Raw genomic sequence first — 17342 nt, 5'->3', positions numbered from 1 at the left:
TTCAGCTAAAAAAAATTTCATCCCCGTCCCTAAGGAAATTTAGCAGGATAGATATTTAATTGGCTTAGTGATTAAGACTTCAATGCTAGTTATACACTCCTTGAGTTCAAGTTTCACTACTTGTAAAAATTGTGAAACATTAAAGAGCAAAACATGAAGAGTTGATCGGTTTTGTTGATTCAATTATATTTTCGGTGTTTGGGATTGAATGAATCATTGATTTTTTATTGAACTGATTAGATTGATCCATTCGATCCAATTTTAAGAACATTTGTTTCATTGTATTACTTAAAATGATATTTTTGTCATTTCTTATTTCAAATAAATTTATTGTCACTAGATTTTTGTTTTTCACTCTTGGATGGAGGAATTAAAGGAAACTTATCTTTTTATAATTAGGCAGCCCCCTTCCTAGGAAGAAATTTTAGCTCCAATCGATGTTTATGTTAGAACATCCAAACAAATTAGTTAAAGCCTCCTTTCATCTTTTCAAATGATACTAATCAATCGATCTTCTAACAAACATTAATCATATAATGAAACTTGACAACACATGTAACTGGAGTCTGGAGAATGGAGGGACACGTCTGTTTTTGAACACAGATGGATTTCTTTGAAGGGTCTTTTGTAATGTTCAAAGTTGTGGTTGTATATAAACACACTTTTCTCGTAGAATTGAAAGGATGATGCACCAAGGATTCATTGGATGCCTGGTGGAAGGGATTCTCACTGTACGAGTGTCATTTTGATTGCAACTTTAATTGATCGGACTCTTAACTTTAGGGTTCAATCAAAGTGAAAGGACACGTCTCCTATTACAAGCTCAAATAATGAATCATGCAACCCTCACGGACTTGACCAAGAAAATGTTCACCTCTTCTCTGTCCTGAGGAAATGCATGGGCCTTTGGCAACAAGGGAGACAAAAGAATTCAGCTGTTATTCAGTTTCAATCAACAAAATTGTTTTTCATGAGTTTTAGTTACAAACCCTGTAATTCTTTGTTTCTTAACCAAGAATAAAACAAAAATTGTTCTCAATCTTGAAGCATTTAGATTTAATGTGCACTTCATCTTCAATCCTTCATTGAAACATTAATTGGCTATCTAAATTGTCATGTCAATGCATCAAACCCTGGTGTTTTCTGTCAAATTCCTCTAGAGAGGAGCTTGATATATATGAAATGGAGTAAACATGAATTCCGGCCTTTGATTCAGCCAAACTGTTTTTCTATAATGGCTTGAAGTTATTTAAATTGTAAGCAATCTTGATATTATTAATTGCAAACCAAATTCCCATTACTTCGTTTTGTTGTCTTGGCAGCATGACATATTTGAACCAAACAACAGGTAACCATGCTCTAAAACTTTCTCAATGGTCTTTGTTTAGCTATCTAAATCAGTAAAAAAGTTAAAGATTTGTAGTCTTAACACCGTCTGATCTAAAGATCAATATGTCGTGGAAGCAAATTGAGATAATTTGTTTGGGTTTCTCTAGCTCATACTTATCTTACCCAATATTGCTTTCAATTAGTGCATGCTAAAGTAGTAAATTAAAACTTCTAAAGTTACTTAAACTTTAAGATTCCTTTGGCAGCCTGGTGGGAGGAACCAACCACGTCGTAATGTTATTTTATAACATCACCCCTAAAAATTTAATCATAAAACAAAGCTGTCACATATTAAGTCCCTTCCACCATATTGCAAATTAACCATTAATCTCATAATTTTCAATCTCAAATATATGAGCTTGAACCATGTAAGCTTGCATTATAGGATACTTTTTCATCCAAGTTTTTCTTATTTTCATGACTTGTTTGACAGGAACACATGATGAAATGACAAGAAATGCTTTGCTTTGTGAAGTTCTAGCTAGGCAATTTGTTGTCTTTCTTGGTTCATGGAAAACCAAAATATTTTACTTAATCTTTGATGTATATTCTGAAATTTTAATGGTTTTCACTAAAATTCAGTTGTTGTAAGTTGTCTCAAGAAAAAATGGACACATTCAAACAAAATATTTTTCTCAATGGATACATTTTGAGTTCCATTCATATAGTGTTATTGTTGTTTCAATTTAATACTTACAATGTGATGCATCAAAATAACAATTTGAACAATTTGAAATACTAAAATCTTACTTACATCTAATTGAAATCATTAAAATTATTTGTCCGAAATAATAATATCGATATGATTTTAATATTATAAATCATCACATTTACATTAAATATGTTCAACTTAAATCATATTTTGATTATAATTTAAAACCTGATTTTTTATTGGATTTTTGTAATTCTTAAACCAATTAACCCCTCTACAATCCTACAATCACGTATGGTTAAAAAATCCCAATTCATTAAACAAAATGCTCTTAGAATCTGTCAAAATCTCATCAAACTGTAAAAAACCTCTAATTTTGACCACTATGGATTCAAACTCAAAATTCTTTCAATTTTCTCAATAAAATTTCCCAATTAAACTCTCATTAGAAACCTTAGATGCTAATCTAGAAATAGAATCAATCTCCATAAAAATTCATTGAGCAAAACTCAATTTATATGCATTTCAAATCGACTCAGAAACACAGTCCCAAACTCAGACTTCAACCTCATACTTCAACCTCACACCCCCCTCCCCTTTCACCCCCAACGATCCGCACCTTATCCAAACTCCGAATCTCAACCGTCAATAACATTCCAATCGGACGGCCAAATTTTAAAATTTCCAAGAATCAAATCGATCTGCGTCATTTCTTTTTCGACCAATCAGCTTTCACCATTTCCCCTATAAATTTCCCTCTCATAACTGTCATTTAACATAAACTGGAAAGAACAGGGAAAACATCAAATCTCTTTGACTCGTAAACGCGTTGAGTTGACTCATGGCATACGCTACTGGTTCAGCCGTTGCTTCCGTCGCGAAGAAGAAGAAGACTGCAGGCGCTAAGAAGCCGAAATCGGTTTCTTCACATCCTCCATTTATTGATGTGATTTTCTCTCTCTGGAAGCCTTAGGTTACTCTCTTTTAAGATTTTTTATTCCCTTTTAATTATTTATTTGTGATTAATTTTTGCAGATGATTTCGGATGCGATCGTTACGTTGAAAGAGAGGACAGGATCGAGCCAATATGCGATCACGAAATTCATCGAAGAAAAGTATAAGCAATTGCCGTCGAATTTTCGAAAGCTTTTACTTGTTCAGATGAGGAAGTTTGTTGCTTCTGGAAAGCTCGTCAAAGTGAAAGCCTCATTCAAGCTCCCTCCGGCTTCCACCGTAGCTAAGAAACCTGCCCCCGCGAAGCCGAAGATAGCTAAAACCGTAGCAAAACCGAAGGTGAAATCAAAAGTTACAACGCCTGTGAAGGCAAAGGCAAAAGTCGCGGTGAAAGCCAAGGCTACAAGCAAGGCTAAAGCTAAACCAGCGGCCAAGCCAACTAAGGCGGCAAAGACGGCCAAGAAGAGTTCGCCAGGGAAGAAAGTAAAGGCTCCAGCAAAGAAGGCGGTTGCGAAGAAGCCGAAGAGGGTGAAATCGCCGGCTAAGAAATCGGCGCCAAAGAAAGCAAAGAAGTGAAAAGGATGGAATGTTTGTTTGTTGTAGGCGGTTCTTTCTTGCAGAGGAGCGGAGGGTGTAAATTTGAGGGTAAAATAAGGGTAGTTCGGGGATTCCATATTGTTATAATTAATCTTTATTAATTGTAAAACAAGTTATGGTTTTATTTTTAGGTTTTGCCTTTTTTTTATTCATAATTAGGTTGTAATTTGAGTTTTGCTTTGGTCGTTAAATGGAAAAATTAGCTGTTGATCTTAACATTTTATCTCAGTGTTATAAAGTCATCCCAAATTGAATTTATCAATAAAATTGAAACAATTTACTTCTCATTAAAAAAAATCTTGAAAAAAAAAAAAAAGAGACTAACCAGAGCATTGATTCTTTCCTTAGAAAGTTTTATTTCTTCTATTTCCATTTGAAAGAAGATTAGAGCTTACCTTGGACCTAGATTTATAATTTTAGATACAACAAAAATTTTTGCAAAAATTGTATATGTATTAAAAAATTATGTTTTGTCAATAAATATAATAAAAAATACGGGAATTGAAGGATGTATTAAAAAAAAAAAAAACAGGATATGCTGTTCAAGGTCCTAACGTTGAGTTCAAGTGGCAACTTGATATGCTGGCATTTGATTGTCGTGTGTTAAGGATTCAACACCAGGAAATTGTCCAATGTCATGTCCTTGAATTGGCTGAAATTCCTTTTCCAAACCAACAGCAAACTCCTCGGGACAAGCTCCACCACTTTGGAAATAGTCCGCAATCTACATAATGAATAATCGAGGTGTACAGGATCAAAACAAGCCTGATAACCAGTCTGAATAGAACAGCAAGACAGAACAGAAGAATGGTCTTTCCAGTTTGCAATCCCAAAACGAAAAGTACCAATGAGTAAAGAAGAATGACAGTGGCACTTACATGATTAGCGAGAGCCATGCCACTTAAAGCTGCTGACTCTAAATTTGATCCTAACAACCAATCGCCACAAATACCAGCCCTTCCATAAGGATCAAAAATACATGGAATACCGGGAGAGTTTGTCGGAAGAGCCGCACCCCTGCATTGTCCACAGAGAGAGAGAGAAACGAATTCTAACAATCGCAAAGCAATCTCTGATTCAAGCACAAACTAAACGCTTCAAGCATGTAGCCCTTCATTATTGGATAACTCATGATTGAGGAACTACTTATGAATTCACGTAATGTTTGTAAATCCTAATAATAGGCCTTTCCAATAAACTCAGAATCAACATTAACAACAGGCATTTTTGGAATTCAAGCAGGTCTTAATGATTGTAGTGGAAAACAATAATTTATCCACGAGGTTAGAGAAAGTAGTATGTTACCATAGCTGGACTCTAGTGTAAAAAGGTCTCTGAAGTGATTCTTTTGGTAGTCCAAGTGCCGCTTCCACGCCCTCAAGCATGCTTGTCTTTACCTTATCTGCTGTTGCAGTAGGTATGTTTTCCTAGTAATGCAATATGAAAAAACTTATGCCCCAAACTGCATAAAACTTTATGCTAGAATAGCAAACATGATGTAAAAGTAAATGTCACAAAGGTTCAACATAGAATGTGATGGTGAGTCAGTTCATACATATCTGAAGTTGATGGATGCTTGTTATGATAAAATATGATCAGCTAAAAAGGATATTTAGGCAATCCTTACTCGTTGGCAATGGCCATTGCTAAATATGGAATTCAGGACGTAGCTCTTTATTGATTCAATTATTGGTTCAGCTAGGTGCTGAAGTCCACAAAATCTCAAAACTTTTCTTTGGTTCAAAGCTAACCTGAGGAACCTTGTTTCGCTTTCCATATGCTGCAGTGCTGAAAAAGGTCCAACAGTGAGGACCATTACTGTGAGAACCCAAAAGCTTCATTGAGTTGTTCGCCATCCAAGATACAGAATCAACTCCTTTAACAAAGGCACCTTCAAATGTCACTTTACCATCTCCAATGGGAAGGGGATCCTCAAATGCAGCAAGAAGGGCCCATATAGAGCTCAATTCTAGCCTCTACAAGAAAAAAACAAAAAAAAAAACACAAATAGATGAAAACATACGGCCACAGCCAAAGTAAGAATAATAATAACCAAAAACACTAAAGATATACCTTCATTTGTCTAGCAATCAAAGGTAACCCTGATAAAGCAAGCAAGCGATTTGCACATTTTCCTGTCAATTACATGGAGAAGTTATTGCTGATTATCAAATTTCCCTTTAAATTCAGAAACCAGATTCCTTCAGCTAACACTACACAAAGATTTTTAAGTCTATAGCAGAAATGATGTTTATACAAATTAGGGCAGTCATACGTCAGACAAAAATTATATAAAAAACTAAAACAATTCATTGAATTGCAGGCATTTTTAAAATAATCATACAAATTATGAAGCCAAAAAATATGTTATGACAAAGAATCATATCTAGATCTTGACAGTAATAACAATAGTGAAAATGGCATTCACATTTCATCCATTGCATGTATAAAATAAAATCCTTATCCGACTATAATCAAATCATCATATAATATGTTAACAAGCAAGTTTGAATTAAAAAGGCAAATGTAATTGCAAAGAAAAACCAGGACAGGTGAAACAACGAAGTATGGAGGCACAAAATTACCATTATGAGCAATAACAATTGCATCAAACTTCCCACGAGGCCTTCCATTCTCACTCAAGTGCCACATCCCATTAAATGGCTCAAGTTTGCTTATCCAGCAAGGTCTCACCACATTGACCATAGAAGTCTGCACCAAGCATCAACTCTACTCAGCTATAACCACTGTTAAAATGTCAACCCAATTAACCACCTGAGACAACATTGTCCAATAACGACAAGCACCCCTCAAGAAAATAATTATTTCATTTGTTTTAACAAAATTTGACCTTTCCTTTTAACTAATAAAAATGCTGTATAAAAATCACAAAAAGGGGCAGGAAAGAAAATCAAGGTAACCACCTCAGAAAGTAACGAATCTGCTAAAGGGCGCATTCCTTTAACACCTATGAACCTTGGGGCTGATGAAGGAAGAGGCACAAACTGACCACCCAATTCAAGCAGACCAACTAAACCTTGCCATTGTCGAACCAAACCTTTCTCCAACCAATATTCAACTAGCTCAGCAAACCTAGAATCACTCACAGTAAACAACTGAGCAGCATGATCAAATATAAGTTGTTGAGGATCAATGACTCTAGTTCCCATTCTTCCTCCCAAACCATGCATTCCCTTTAATGGAAAAAATAACAAGAAACCACATTAATTTCAATCCTCCAAACTGCATTATAGGGTTCAGTGCGAATGATTGAACTCCTATAATTCTAACACTTACCCTCCCCTAACTAAACTATTGAGCATTAAAATGAAAAAGAGTAATGGGGAAAATCTAGGGGTTGAATTACATTAAATTGGAGGGAAAATCTACAAGAACATTGTAAGCGCAACACAAAATTTATCATAACTAGGCATGCCTAAGTCTCAATTTAAATTCATTGAACACTCGAACAGCTTCTCTTATCCGAAGAACAATATTTAAGAGGCCAATAAAATAAAAAAATAAAAAAAACCAAAAATTTTTAGCACCAAAACAATCTTGAGTTGGGAAGTTAGAAAAACACAGCAATTAAATCTGTTCAAACTTCAAAGAGTTCTCCCAATGAATCCACAAACAAAAAGAAGCATTTTCAATTTCTACCACATGACAAGAAATTCAGAGACAAATATTCATTATAAAGATAACTGGACAACTCCAAACTCATGACATGCATTCTAAAAGTAAAACCCAAAAAATAAAAATAAAAAATAAAAAATTCCATTCACCATATGCAGCTTTTTTTAAAAAATCACATAAAAATCTTCTTTTGTCCAGTGCTAAAACTACCTTAAAGAACAACAATAACCCACATCAAAACCCAAATCATAGAACCACAAAAAGTAACCAAAAGAACCAACCGTGTCAAAAACAGTCGACTTAACACCTCTTTTCTCCAAGTTCAAAGCACAAATAAGACCAGCCATTCCTCCACCAATAATCCCCACGTGAGGATCAGCTGAAACACCTGCAGTGAATTTGACCTGCTCTTGAGTGAATGTTTTCTTGAGAATTGACCTCCTAGAGGTTCCATATGGCGTTCTTTTCCTGTTTCTGGAAGTGGGTCTTTGTGGGTTTTTGGAGGGTCTTTTTGGTTCTTGTGAACAGCAAGTTATGGTTCGATGTTTTTGGGGTTTAAAAGGTTTTGGGGTTTTGAGAGGGAAGATAAATGGTGAAGAAAAAATGGAGAGAATTGAAAAGGCCATAGGATTTTGTTTTTGGAGGGAGGGACAACTAACCACTTTTTTAGTGTCTTCCCCTATTCTATTGTTGGAAGTAAATGTAAGTGTCTGTGTAACCCTTTTTCTTGTTTTTTAACTCATGAATTCTATGAAAATATGTAGTCTTAACACTTGACTCAGATGCATTTGCCATTTACTTTTCATTTTTAAATAAGGAATGAAAAAACAAAAATCAAAAATAAATTTTAAAAAAAGAGATAAATAGCAAAAATCACATTGAAATACACCTTTTTTTCCTCGTCCATTTATACGGGTTACGAAAAAAGAGTGCTTTTGGAAGTACCAAAGTTGTCCCTTTGGGGGAGTATTTTATAGAGCATTCATACTCAATGGATCCAATGATTTATTGCGTTGCAGAAACAAGTCCAATTAACTCAAAGCTTGTTTGCCTTCTAGGGGTAAAGAGATTTCTACCATGTTGTGTATCTCCATATATTGTGATTCCTTGTCCAACTCGGCCATCAAAAATACATATAGAAGACCAAAAAGTTTCAGAACTATCCTTGCTTGACAAAACCCTGATTTTCCCTTGCAGCTAAATGCCTTTATTCATGATCAGGGGCACACTTTCCTGCTCATAATACTTTCCGGGAGATTGTTATGGCTAACAAACCTATTATAAAAATTTAGATGAAGAAAAGAACATTACAGTCCATTATAAAGAGTAATATCAAATGAAAACAAGTCAATTGGTCCACGTTAGAATCAATAACTCTTTTATATATAACAATATCTGTAACAATATAACTTACAAAACATATACAATGCACGTCAATACAAATTACAGCAAAAAAGAAACATATTGCACTACCGAAATTCGAGACCATTTCCCCACTTAAGAGTTAGTAAAAACCAGATGTTCATGACTGAACAATGATGTTAGCATTGCTCTGCTCGGTGATTGTAGTAGGAGCAGCTTCTGTCACCTCTTTTACCTGTTTTGCTCGATCTTTCACCTTGCCAGCTCCATTACTGCTCTGTCCACTGACCTGACCCTTACTTTTGACCTCATTTGCAGTAGTGAATCGTTCCCTATGGTTACCTAAGCTGTGGCGGTGAGTCCGGCAGCAAGCTTTTGCCTTTTCATCCAGAGACAAGTGGATAGCATCACCGCAGCTCTTTCTCCGGGTAAGATTTGGTGATTTTGGCCTAGTCAATGGCAGCTGAAATGAAATAAAAGCAAGAAAGAAATGTTTCATTACCCATCAAAGCTGCATGAAACATATAAAGCTTTTTGTTCAAAGGGGTATATGTCAGATGTATTTTTATCATTCAGGATTCCTGTATAGAAAGTTGATATGCCTCAGCAGAAGCCCTTCTTCAATTGGTAATGGTGTATCTGGGTTTAGCCTGTATTGGCAACTTTAGAAGCACTAATTTTAAGCCTTCTGGTGGTTTACACAGCACACATTAATTCCTTGTCACCAACATGTAAAAGCCCAAATCATTGACATCCAAAATGAATTAAGCATGTTCATTTTTGTCCATTCTATGTTTTTTATTTTCATCCTGTCAATTAATCCCAACAGGGAAATATTTTCCCAGCTTGGGACTTCAAGGACTCATAGAAAAACAAGGAGAAAAGATTCAACAGAATACCTTCTTCAGTTCGACCTTCGGTGGAGGTCCTTCATAGTAGAAACTAGGTACTGGATTTGCTTTGACAACCAAGCTCTTTCTAAGTTGCTTAAGGGCTGCTTCTTGCTCTTCCTGCAAGACAGCAACAGGGCCTATTTTTTTAATTATCGAAATTATCAAATGGTCCAAGCAGACTGACTCTAGCACAAATATAAATAAGAGATATTTTAAATGCAGTGAACCTTGGTCCTGGCCTCACACTGGCTTCTCTCTTTCTCCAGAGCTTGGTGTTTTTGCTCTAACTTCTGGTAAAACTGGATTGAGAAAAAGAATATTATAGTTAGGATAACTTGAAAATGAAATGAGGGGAAAAACCAATGACTGCAAAAAGTATCAAATAAAATTCAAATATCAATTGTTTGGATGAAGAATGTACCTCCCTCCGTTTCTCAGCACGATCAGCACTTCTAAAAGTTGGAGCAGTTCCAATAGTTACCCTCGATCTAGCAGTTCGAACAGATGCAGCAGTACTAGATAAAGCTAAGGAAACTTTAAAACAATAAAAACCAATTACACTACCAAAAACCCTTCCATAATAAAAGAGTTGACAAATAGAAGAGTGAAATACGGGTATAGAGTTTGGGTAGAGAAGTCCCTCAATAATAATTAAAAAAAAAAAAAAAACTGCTATGAACAGGCCCGTAGCATCATGTCTTGACCTCTTAACCCAAAGAGAGGATACGAGGAAGTGACAGACCAATTATCTTCTTCATCAGGATGCTTCCCGTCATAAGTCAGCAATGGCTTCCTTGACATCAGAGGAGTCATTAGAGAGTTTCGCTGAAAGAAATGGAAAAATCTAAAAGATCACCACCAGGCATTTATCAATTATTAAGTAACATCAATGATCACAAACCAAACAATTAGAATAGTTTAGACAGATGAATAAAAACTGGCAGTGGAACATGCTTTAAAAGCAAAGCAAGAAAAATATCACCTGTTGTATATTATTTCCACATGCATGTCAAAATGAATGTAAACCACAGATAAGAATACGAAAGAAAATTCCACATTATTGCTAAATTTCCTTTCAGAAAATTCACTATTGCCATATTTGGAAATCTCCTAACGCAGCTAAAAAATGTGAAAGGCCCTAATTTGAGTGCACATCAACAGGTCAGGCCTCTTACATAGAACATTGCCAATCTGAGTGTCTTAACCAAACTAAATCTCAAATAAATTGGACCAGGTCCAAGTCAACCAAAAGTCCATATTATATTCACTGGATCAGAAATTTAACCCTTACTCAAGAATTGGAGTTACCTCTAAATCCTTTGTAGCAGTAAGGGAGGGTGTAGAGTTAACATTTGCTGTGCCATTTGCACCAGTTTTGGAGATAGTGTGATAAGCATGAGTATTTCTAGCACCAGTGGATTTTGATGCAGTGGTGCTTAGCTTCTTATTGTCAGTGGACTTCTGATCTTCAGCTTTTTCACTTTTCCCTTCAGGGATGTCAGTACCAAAATTTGTGCTTTTAACACCCAGCACATCTTGCTTGTCATGACCATTCTCAGCGACTGAGTTTTCTGCAGTGCATTCCTTGACCTCATAGTTATTTGACTCAGTGCCTTCTGAAACTCTTGGATTACCATTTGAATTCAACACACCATTTGGCTTATTGTCCATGTGTACATCTGTGAGTTCCCTCCCCATCACACTGCATGAAAAACAAGTTGAGCATCAGAATGCTATGAAAATGGAAATCTTTTAGCTCAGATAAGTAAAAAATTCATTCACTTGCTAAAATATATAAAGAAACTACAGGAAAAGAGAAGAAAGGAAAAAAACTAAACGGATAATTCATTCTATATTGTGTCAATATGCATCAGATGTTTCATGCACTTAAATCTCAAACAAAGTGACCACTGCCAAACATATTAAGCTTAACAAGATACATGACACTGAAAACCAACCGTAGCAGGCAATTTCAAGTTGCCAAAACAACCACACTGAGAATGTCAAGTACTACATGACTATAAGACATTTGAAACAAGTTTCAAATATAACCCCGTACTGAAAACCCACATATCAAATAAAACCTATTTTTCATGTAGATCCGCACATGATCTGCAGTATGAATTCCGCATCTAAGCTAAAACATTCAATCCTAGCTAAGATTGAATGGTAATTACATTACATTCAGTGTTATCTAATTTTGTCTCCTCTTAATGGGAAGCTTTCCAACAGCCACAACATGCACATCAAGTGATTAAAAAAATCTTTTATTCCCAAAGAATCCCTTTTCTTTTCCAAGCCTTGCAATACTTTCACTTTGTTTCAACCTTGGGATACAAAAAGGTGACCAGGGTATTCTCCAAAGAAGGATCCTGAAGAGGATTTATGGAAGCATTTCGAAGTTCCCATGAAATGGAACCTTCAAATACAAATTACAGAGAATTTGACTCTACTTTAGTATGAAAAGATGTTTCCTTCACATATAATTATAACAAGTAAAACGCAAAAAGGAAAAGATAGCAAAGAAAAAGAAACAAAAGCTCTTCTTTTTGAATGAAAAGAGAAAATGAAGATGTATGAAGCCAACTGCAGGAAAAAAAGGAAAAAAAAAGCATAATCTTTCAGGTTAGCTTATAAATCAAAATAATATTAAGGAAACAAAACACTCAACTTCATTCAAAGATACAACGAAAAGAGAAGACAAATTAACCAAAAATTTTGTTTATTTAATTTAGCAACCAGAAATTAAAGAACCCAAAAATTAAAAAAGAATCAAGCGGAGCAAAAATACGAGAAAGCCAAAAAAATATTTAAAAATCCAAAACTTTTAGACTAAAATAAGAAAACTCAGAAATCAAAAACCAAAGGAAAAAAAGAAAGCTTTAGAAAGACTTCTCATTTCTTGGCAAATATGAACATAAAACAAACCTAACAAAGAAAAAGAAAAAGACTTTACATTTAGCTTAAGAGAGCATAAAAATTTCCACAAATCCAACACTTTTAGACCAAACTGAGAAAACCCAGAATTGAAAAAATCCCAGATGGACAAAGAGAAAATGAGAAATTTACCAAAACTCTTCATTTATGCGCAAACATTCACATAAAACAACACAAACCCCCCCCCCCCCAAAACCGTACCTTTAAATGAGCTAACATTTAAAAAAAGAAAAACAGAAAACATGATGAGAAAGAAGCAAAATACCTTGAAGAAGACAGCAACGAGAAAAATCAGTTAAACAGATCAAACCACATTGCTTACGTTAAAAACCCAAAACCCAAAACAAAAAAAGAAGATAAGAACTTTGATATTAATAAATATATATTTTCCCTTACCGTTTTTTCTAGCTTGATCTGACAAGATCTTGAAACCCTTTTCTTCTCTCTTCTTCTTCTTTTCTTTCTTTACAGTTTCTCTCTCTTCTCACTGTCCTTTATTTTAGTTTGTCATAATAATAGATGAAGTGTTTCCTTTGATTTTCCTTTTATTTAGCTCCCAGGCTTTGAGAGCTGTTTTTTTTTTTTTTTTTTTTTTTGCCCTTTGCAATGCTGAGTTGCTGGTTATTTATAGGGGACAGTTTTTTCAGTTTTTAATTTTAACGCCAAACTTTTGCTCTTTCACGGCGTTACTTCTTTTCAACAAAGCATGCATAAGAAATATATATATATAGAGTTAAAATTTGAATTTTAAATTTATTAAATATAAATTTTAAAAATATATATATCATTGAATTAAATTAAATTTTAATTTATTTTAATAATATTTTTCAGTATTAATCCTTAGTTTTTTTTATTTATTAATTTTTTTATCCACTCATTACTATTTTTTAAAATTAATATAATGCGTATATAAAATAAATTATTCAACAATTTAATGTTGCTTGTACGGATCTAAAAATTATACCTAGTACATGTAGAAAAATAATTCTTATTCTTAAAGATTAATTCAATTAATAAAAAAAAATTTTATAAGGTCAATATTAATTTTTGTAGATACCAACGTCTATTAGTTCAAATAATAAGAAGTTTAATTCTCCTTAAATAAGATTTTAGTTTCGAGCATTGTGAATGAAAAAAATAAATGTTAATAAAGTTTGTCTTTTTTTATGAGATCCAATTCGATTTAACTATGAAATAATCGATGTCTAAAGTAATTATTAGATATTCAAAGGTCCCAAAAACATAAAATATTAATCTAATAATAATAATAATAATAATAATTTTTTGTAAGGTTATCACCCTAAATTAGCTTATTAAAAGCTTGAGATGGATATGTTATGTCATATTTAAAAAATTCAATAGAATAACTGAATAAACATGTGTGAAACATTGTAACTATATTCTTACAAATTTTAAGAACTTTACATATAGAATAATAATCATTTGTTTTTATTATTTGTAGCCATTAATTTCATACTAGTTAAAAAACACTACAATAATTCTCTAGGCAGATTGAAGAATAAGTAATATAAAAGTACATTAATAATACAAATAAATAAAATTAATGTACATATGTTGTTGCTATTTCAATTTATTAATCTTAGTTTGGTCTAACACTTTTTTTTTTTAAATAACTAAAAACCCAAAATGAAAATTGCACAATTGATCATGTTTTTAACATGGAAAGAGAAAAATTGTGAATGAACAACATACTAAAATGTCTTCCCAACCATTTTGATTCCCTACTTTATTAGAGAGAATTAAAGCTTTGATTTTATTAAACTTGATCATCTCAATAATGTATGTCTTGTTGTGCCAAATTTTGGTTCTTCATCAATGCTTGAACATGTAATGTTGTAGCTCAACTAAGCATTGGGACCTTAGGGTTTTTGCATGATCCAATAAAATAACAAAGCCTTCATTAGGTGATATCATAAAGGATTTGGATTTTAATAGTTTTATTTATATTTGATCGATAAATGGTCCAATTTTTTTTTAAAGAATCGAGTAAATTATAATTCTAAAATGTATATATAATCAATGACAATAACATTGTACTTGTATATATGCTACAATAATTTGCACATCAACACCTATTCTATTTGATTAATGTGCTTTGCATTTTAATATCTTTAATCAAATCTATTCCCCCAAACAAAAAATAATCTTATTGAAAGAGATGTCACTTTCCAGTTTCGTTCACCATTAACTACCACACAAAAGAAAAATTAAGCGAAAGTAGCATATGGGATTTTGATTCAACGAGATGTGTATGAATCACGTTAAAGAGTTAGGGTTCAAAAAAAAAATTTCTCTCTTAAAAGAAGGAAAAATGTAAAGTTTTTTTTTCATACTAAGATAATATTATCACCAATAAAAATATATTTTCGTCATTAAAAAAAAAGAAAGGAGCAATAAATGATGTTTTAAGAAGGAAAAAAAAAAAGAGAAGGTGTTAAAATAACCTAATTACTTTAGTCATTTTAATCATATTTGTTTGTCCAAAATTCCAACAACAATGTTGTTTGAAACAATACCATGATAATCATGCTTTACTTCCTAAAAACATACTATAATATTTACAATTTTATAATATTTTCAACCATAAGTTATCTAGCAGAAAAGAAAAAAAAAATAAATTTATTATTTAATAAATAATCATTGAAAATTTTAAATTTTACAAACGAAATTAAAATATTATTTATTATATATTTTTAGATATACTCTAATAATAGGTAACAATCTTTTAATTGATAAAAATTTTTAGATAATTTTCTAAATATAATACTATTTTTGCCATGTTTTATGGCTCAATCTTATCTAACAAAATTCATTTAAATTTTTTTTTATTATTGTCTTATCATAGTATTTGATTTATGTGAGACAATTTTAACGGCATTAACTAACGGATCAAACTTTTTAGGACAGTAACAATAGTGGAGAATAACCGACATGGGGTTTACGGTGGTTGACACCGTGACGGAAAACGTCCAAAGTCTTCAAATCTTAAAAAATATTTTATTTTAAATATTTTCAAAATTTTTGACCAAATAAAAAATATTTTTTCTTTTCTTTTATTTATTTATTTATTTGTTCTGTTCAAACATTCTACAGTCAACCTGATCTTCTTTCAAAGGCTATTTATTTGTCGGAGACTCCTAAAAAGTGACAATTCTTTATCTGACCATATTGCCCTCCATTGAATAATTACTTTTTTTTTTTTTTTTTTGGTTTTCTTTTACGAAATTTATTTGGGTTTTATGTTGTTTATTTATTTTTTTAAGGGTTTTATAACTTGGGCTTGCATTGTAGGACAATGAAATTTGAATTTAAAGTTAAGCAAATTAATTTTAATTATTGAAAGGAACTTTGATAGGAATTCCGGTTGGAGAATGTTAAAAAAATAGAGGCTCATTGATTCAATTTAATTGAATTTTTTTTATAAAAAATATCATAGTTTAAGAATAAAAAAAATTATAAATATTGAAATTTAAATAAAACTTTATTAGATGACACATTAAAAATAATATATGAACCAAATAAATTAATTTTGAGCTTATTATTTTTTAAAATATTAAAGTTTGTTGTGGTGGTACCCATGATGCCAATGTTCACATAAAACACTGCCTTCATGGCAGAATTTTATTATTATTTTTTGGTGCTTTGAAAACAATTTTGACAGTAAAAGGGGTTGTTTGGAAGGTGGGAAAAAGTTGTAAAGCGGTAGATTTTGAATTCAAGTTGACACAATAGGATGGAATTATGGAGCCAAAGGTGCTAGTAAAAGAGGGAAGGTGGACAGTGAAATTATAATAATAGTTTCATGTGCATTACCCTTTATATCAATTTTCAATTTTTTTCTTAAGAAATTTTAAATCTAATTATCAAATCAACTATTCATTTTATTTAAATAAATTCTTAAATTTTAATTTGTGTTTAAATAAAATTTTTATTTTTAATTATATTTGAATAATATCTTAAATTTTAATTTATATCTAAATAAATTTTTAATATAAATAATATTTAAATTAGACTTATTTGAACTCAAGTAAAAATTTATTTGGATATAAATTAAATAATGAAAAATTATTTAGATATAATAAAAAGATAAAGACTTATTTAAAAAATAAAACAATTCATTTTTTTTAAAAATATTTTGGCCTTAACTTTAAGTCTTTAATTACTTTATTCCTAATGTTTTACGCAGGCTCATGCATGATGTGTATTGTAAGGTCTCGATCCGGCAGCTTTAACCTCTTCTATGCAAATATATCCCATAGCTATGAAATACTTTATTTGAACTATTCAAATTTTAACTTTTCCCTCTTAATTTAATAGTTAAAAGAGATAGATTAAAAGTCATATAAAAGTGAGTTCGATCTCAGTCATTTTTTCTTTTTTTTTGTAAGGATATTAACTTTTTTTTGCAACCAAAAAAAAAAAAATTATTCAAATGAATGTTGTTAATAGATTTTAAGGCAATTTGGATATTGGTTTTTTTTTTTATCCTAAATTAGATTAATTTTGCTTGTGGTAAAATTCCTCCTTATCCCTAAAAAATGAGAGAAATATAAATTCCCAAGCATTGAAAGATGGGATAGATCTCTTTTATTTCTCCAAAATAGACCAGACATACATCATTTATTTTTGTACAGTTTTACTCATGATTCACGAGTCCTTTTATTTATTTTTTTTTAGGTGTTATTAATAAGTTCACAAATGATATTTAATAAGATATTAATTTTGAATCACGTGAATTAAAAAATATATATGTTAAGAAAATTTATTTTTTTTATAAATTTAATTTAATTGAAGTTCAAAATAATTATTAATTTAAGATGAAAAAAATATTTATTGAAATTTTTATTTTAACTTTATGCAAAAAATTTCTTATAAAAAAATGTATAAATTTAATTTAAAAT

General features: G+C 31.8%; 3 protein-coding genes across 5 annotated transcripts; 1 reads left to right on the top strand and 2 right to left on the bottom strand.

Moving 5' to 3' along the window:
* Positions 1-2807: 2807 nt before the first annotated feature.
* Positions 2808-3808, top strand: LOC111277884 (histone H1.1-like). The gene is made up of 2 exons (XM_022864313.2): positions 2808-2987; positions 3077-3808. Exons 1-2 carry the CDS (start codon positions 2883-2885, stop codon positions 3569-3571), a joined length of 600 nt encoding a protein of 199 aa, XP_022720048.1. The 5' UTR covers positions 2808-2882; the 3' UTR covers positions 3572-3808.
* A 105-nt stretch (positions 3809-3913) lies between these two features.
* Positions 3914-8446, bottom strand: LOC111277882 (FAD/NAD(P)-binding oxidoreductase family protein). Of its 3 annotated transcripts, XM_089764005.1 has the most exons (9): positions 8305-8446; positions 7510-7616; positions 6517-6786; positions 6178-6304; positions 5666-5727; positions 5344-5568; positions 4898-5019; positions 4471-4609; positions 3914-4316 (listed from the first exon to the last, which is right to left on the bottom strand). In XM_089764005.1, the coding sequence occupies exons 2-9, from the start codon at positions 7573-7575 to the stop codon at positions 4155-4157; spliced, it is 1173 nt and encodes a 390-aa protein (XP_089620131.1). In that variant the 5' UTR covers positions 7576-7616; positions 8305-8446; the 3' UTR covers positions 3914-4154. The 3 variants fall into 3 exon arrangements, with proteins under 3 accessions (XP_089620131.1, XP_022720047.2, XP_089620130.1); XM_022864312.2 differs by lacking the exon at positions 8305-8446 and having other exon boundaries at positions 7510-8013; XM_089764004.1 differs by lacking the exons at positions 6517-6786; positions 8305-8446 and having other exon boundaries at positions 7510-8010.
* Positions 8447-8589: 143 nt separating this feature from the next.
* LOC111277167 (protein WVD2-like 1) lies at positions 8590-13043 on the bottom strand. The gene is made up of 7 exons (XM_022863398.2): positions 12817-13043; positions 10792-11185; positions 10211-10308; positions 9905-9998; positions 9711-9782; positions 9490-9600; positions 8590-9053 (listed from the first exon to the last, which is right to left on the bottom strand). Exons 2-7 carry the CDS (start codon positions 11179-11181, stop codon positions 8751-8753), a joined length of 1068 nt encoding a protein of 355 aa, XP_022719133.1. The 5' UTR covers positions 11182-11185; positions 12817-13043; the 3' UTR covers positions 8590-8750.
* Between the last annotated feature and the right edge of the window lie 4299 nt (positions 13044-17342).

The sequence above is a fragment of the Durio zibethinus genome, chromosome 7, assembly GCF_047325235.1.
Source record: "Durio zibethinus cultivar Kanyao isolate XHJ-2024 chromosome 7, ASM4732523v1, whole genome shotgun sequence".
NCBI lineage: Eukaryota > Viridiplantae > Streptophyta > Magnoliopsida > Malvales > Malvaceae > Durio > Durio zibethinus.
The sequence above is the reverse complement of the archived record's forward strand: the minus strand, read 5'-3'. Positions and strand labels throughout refer to the sequence as shown.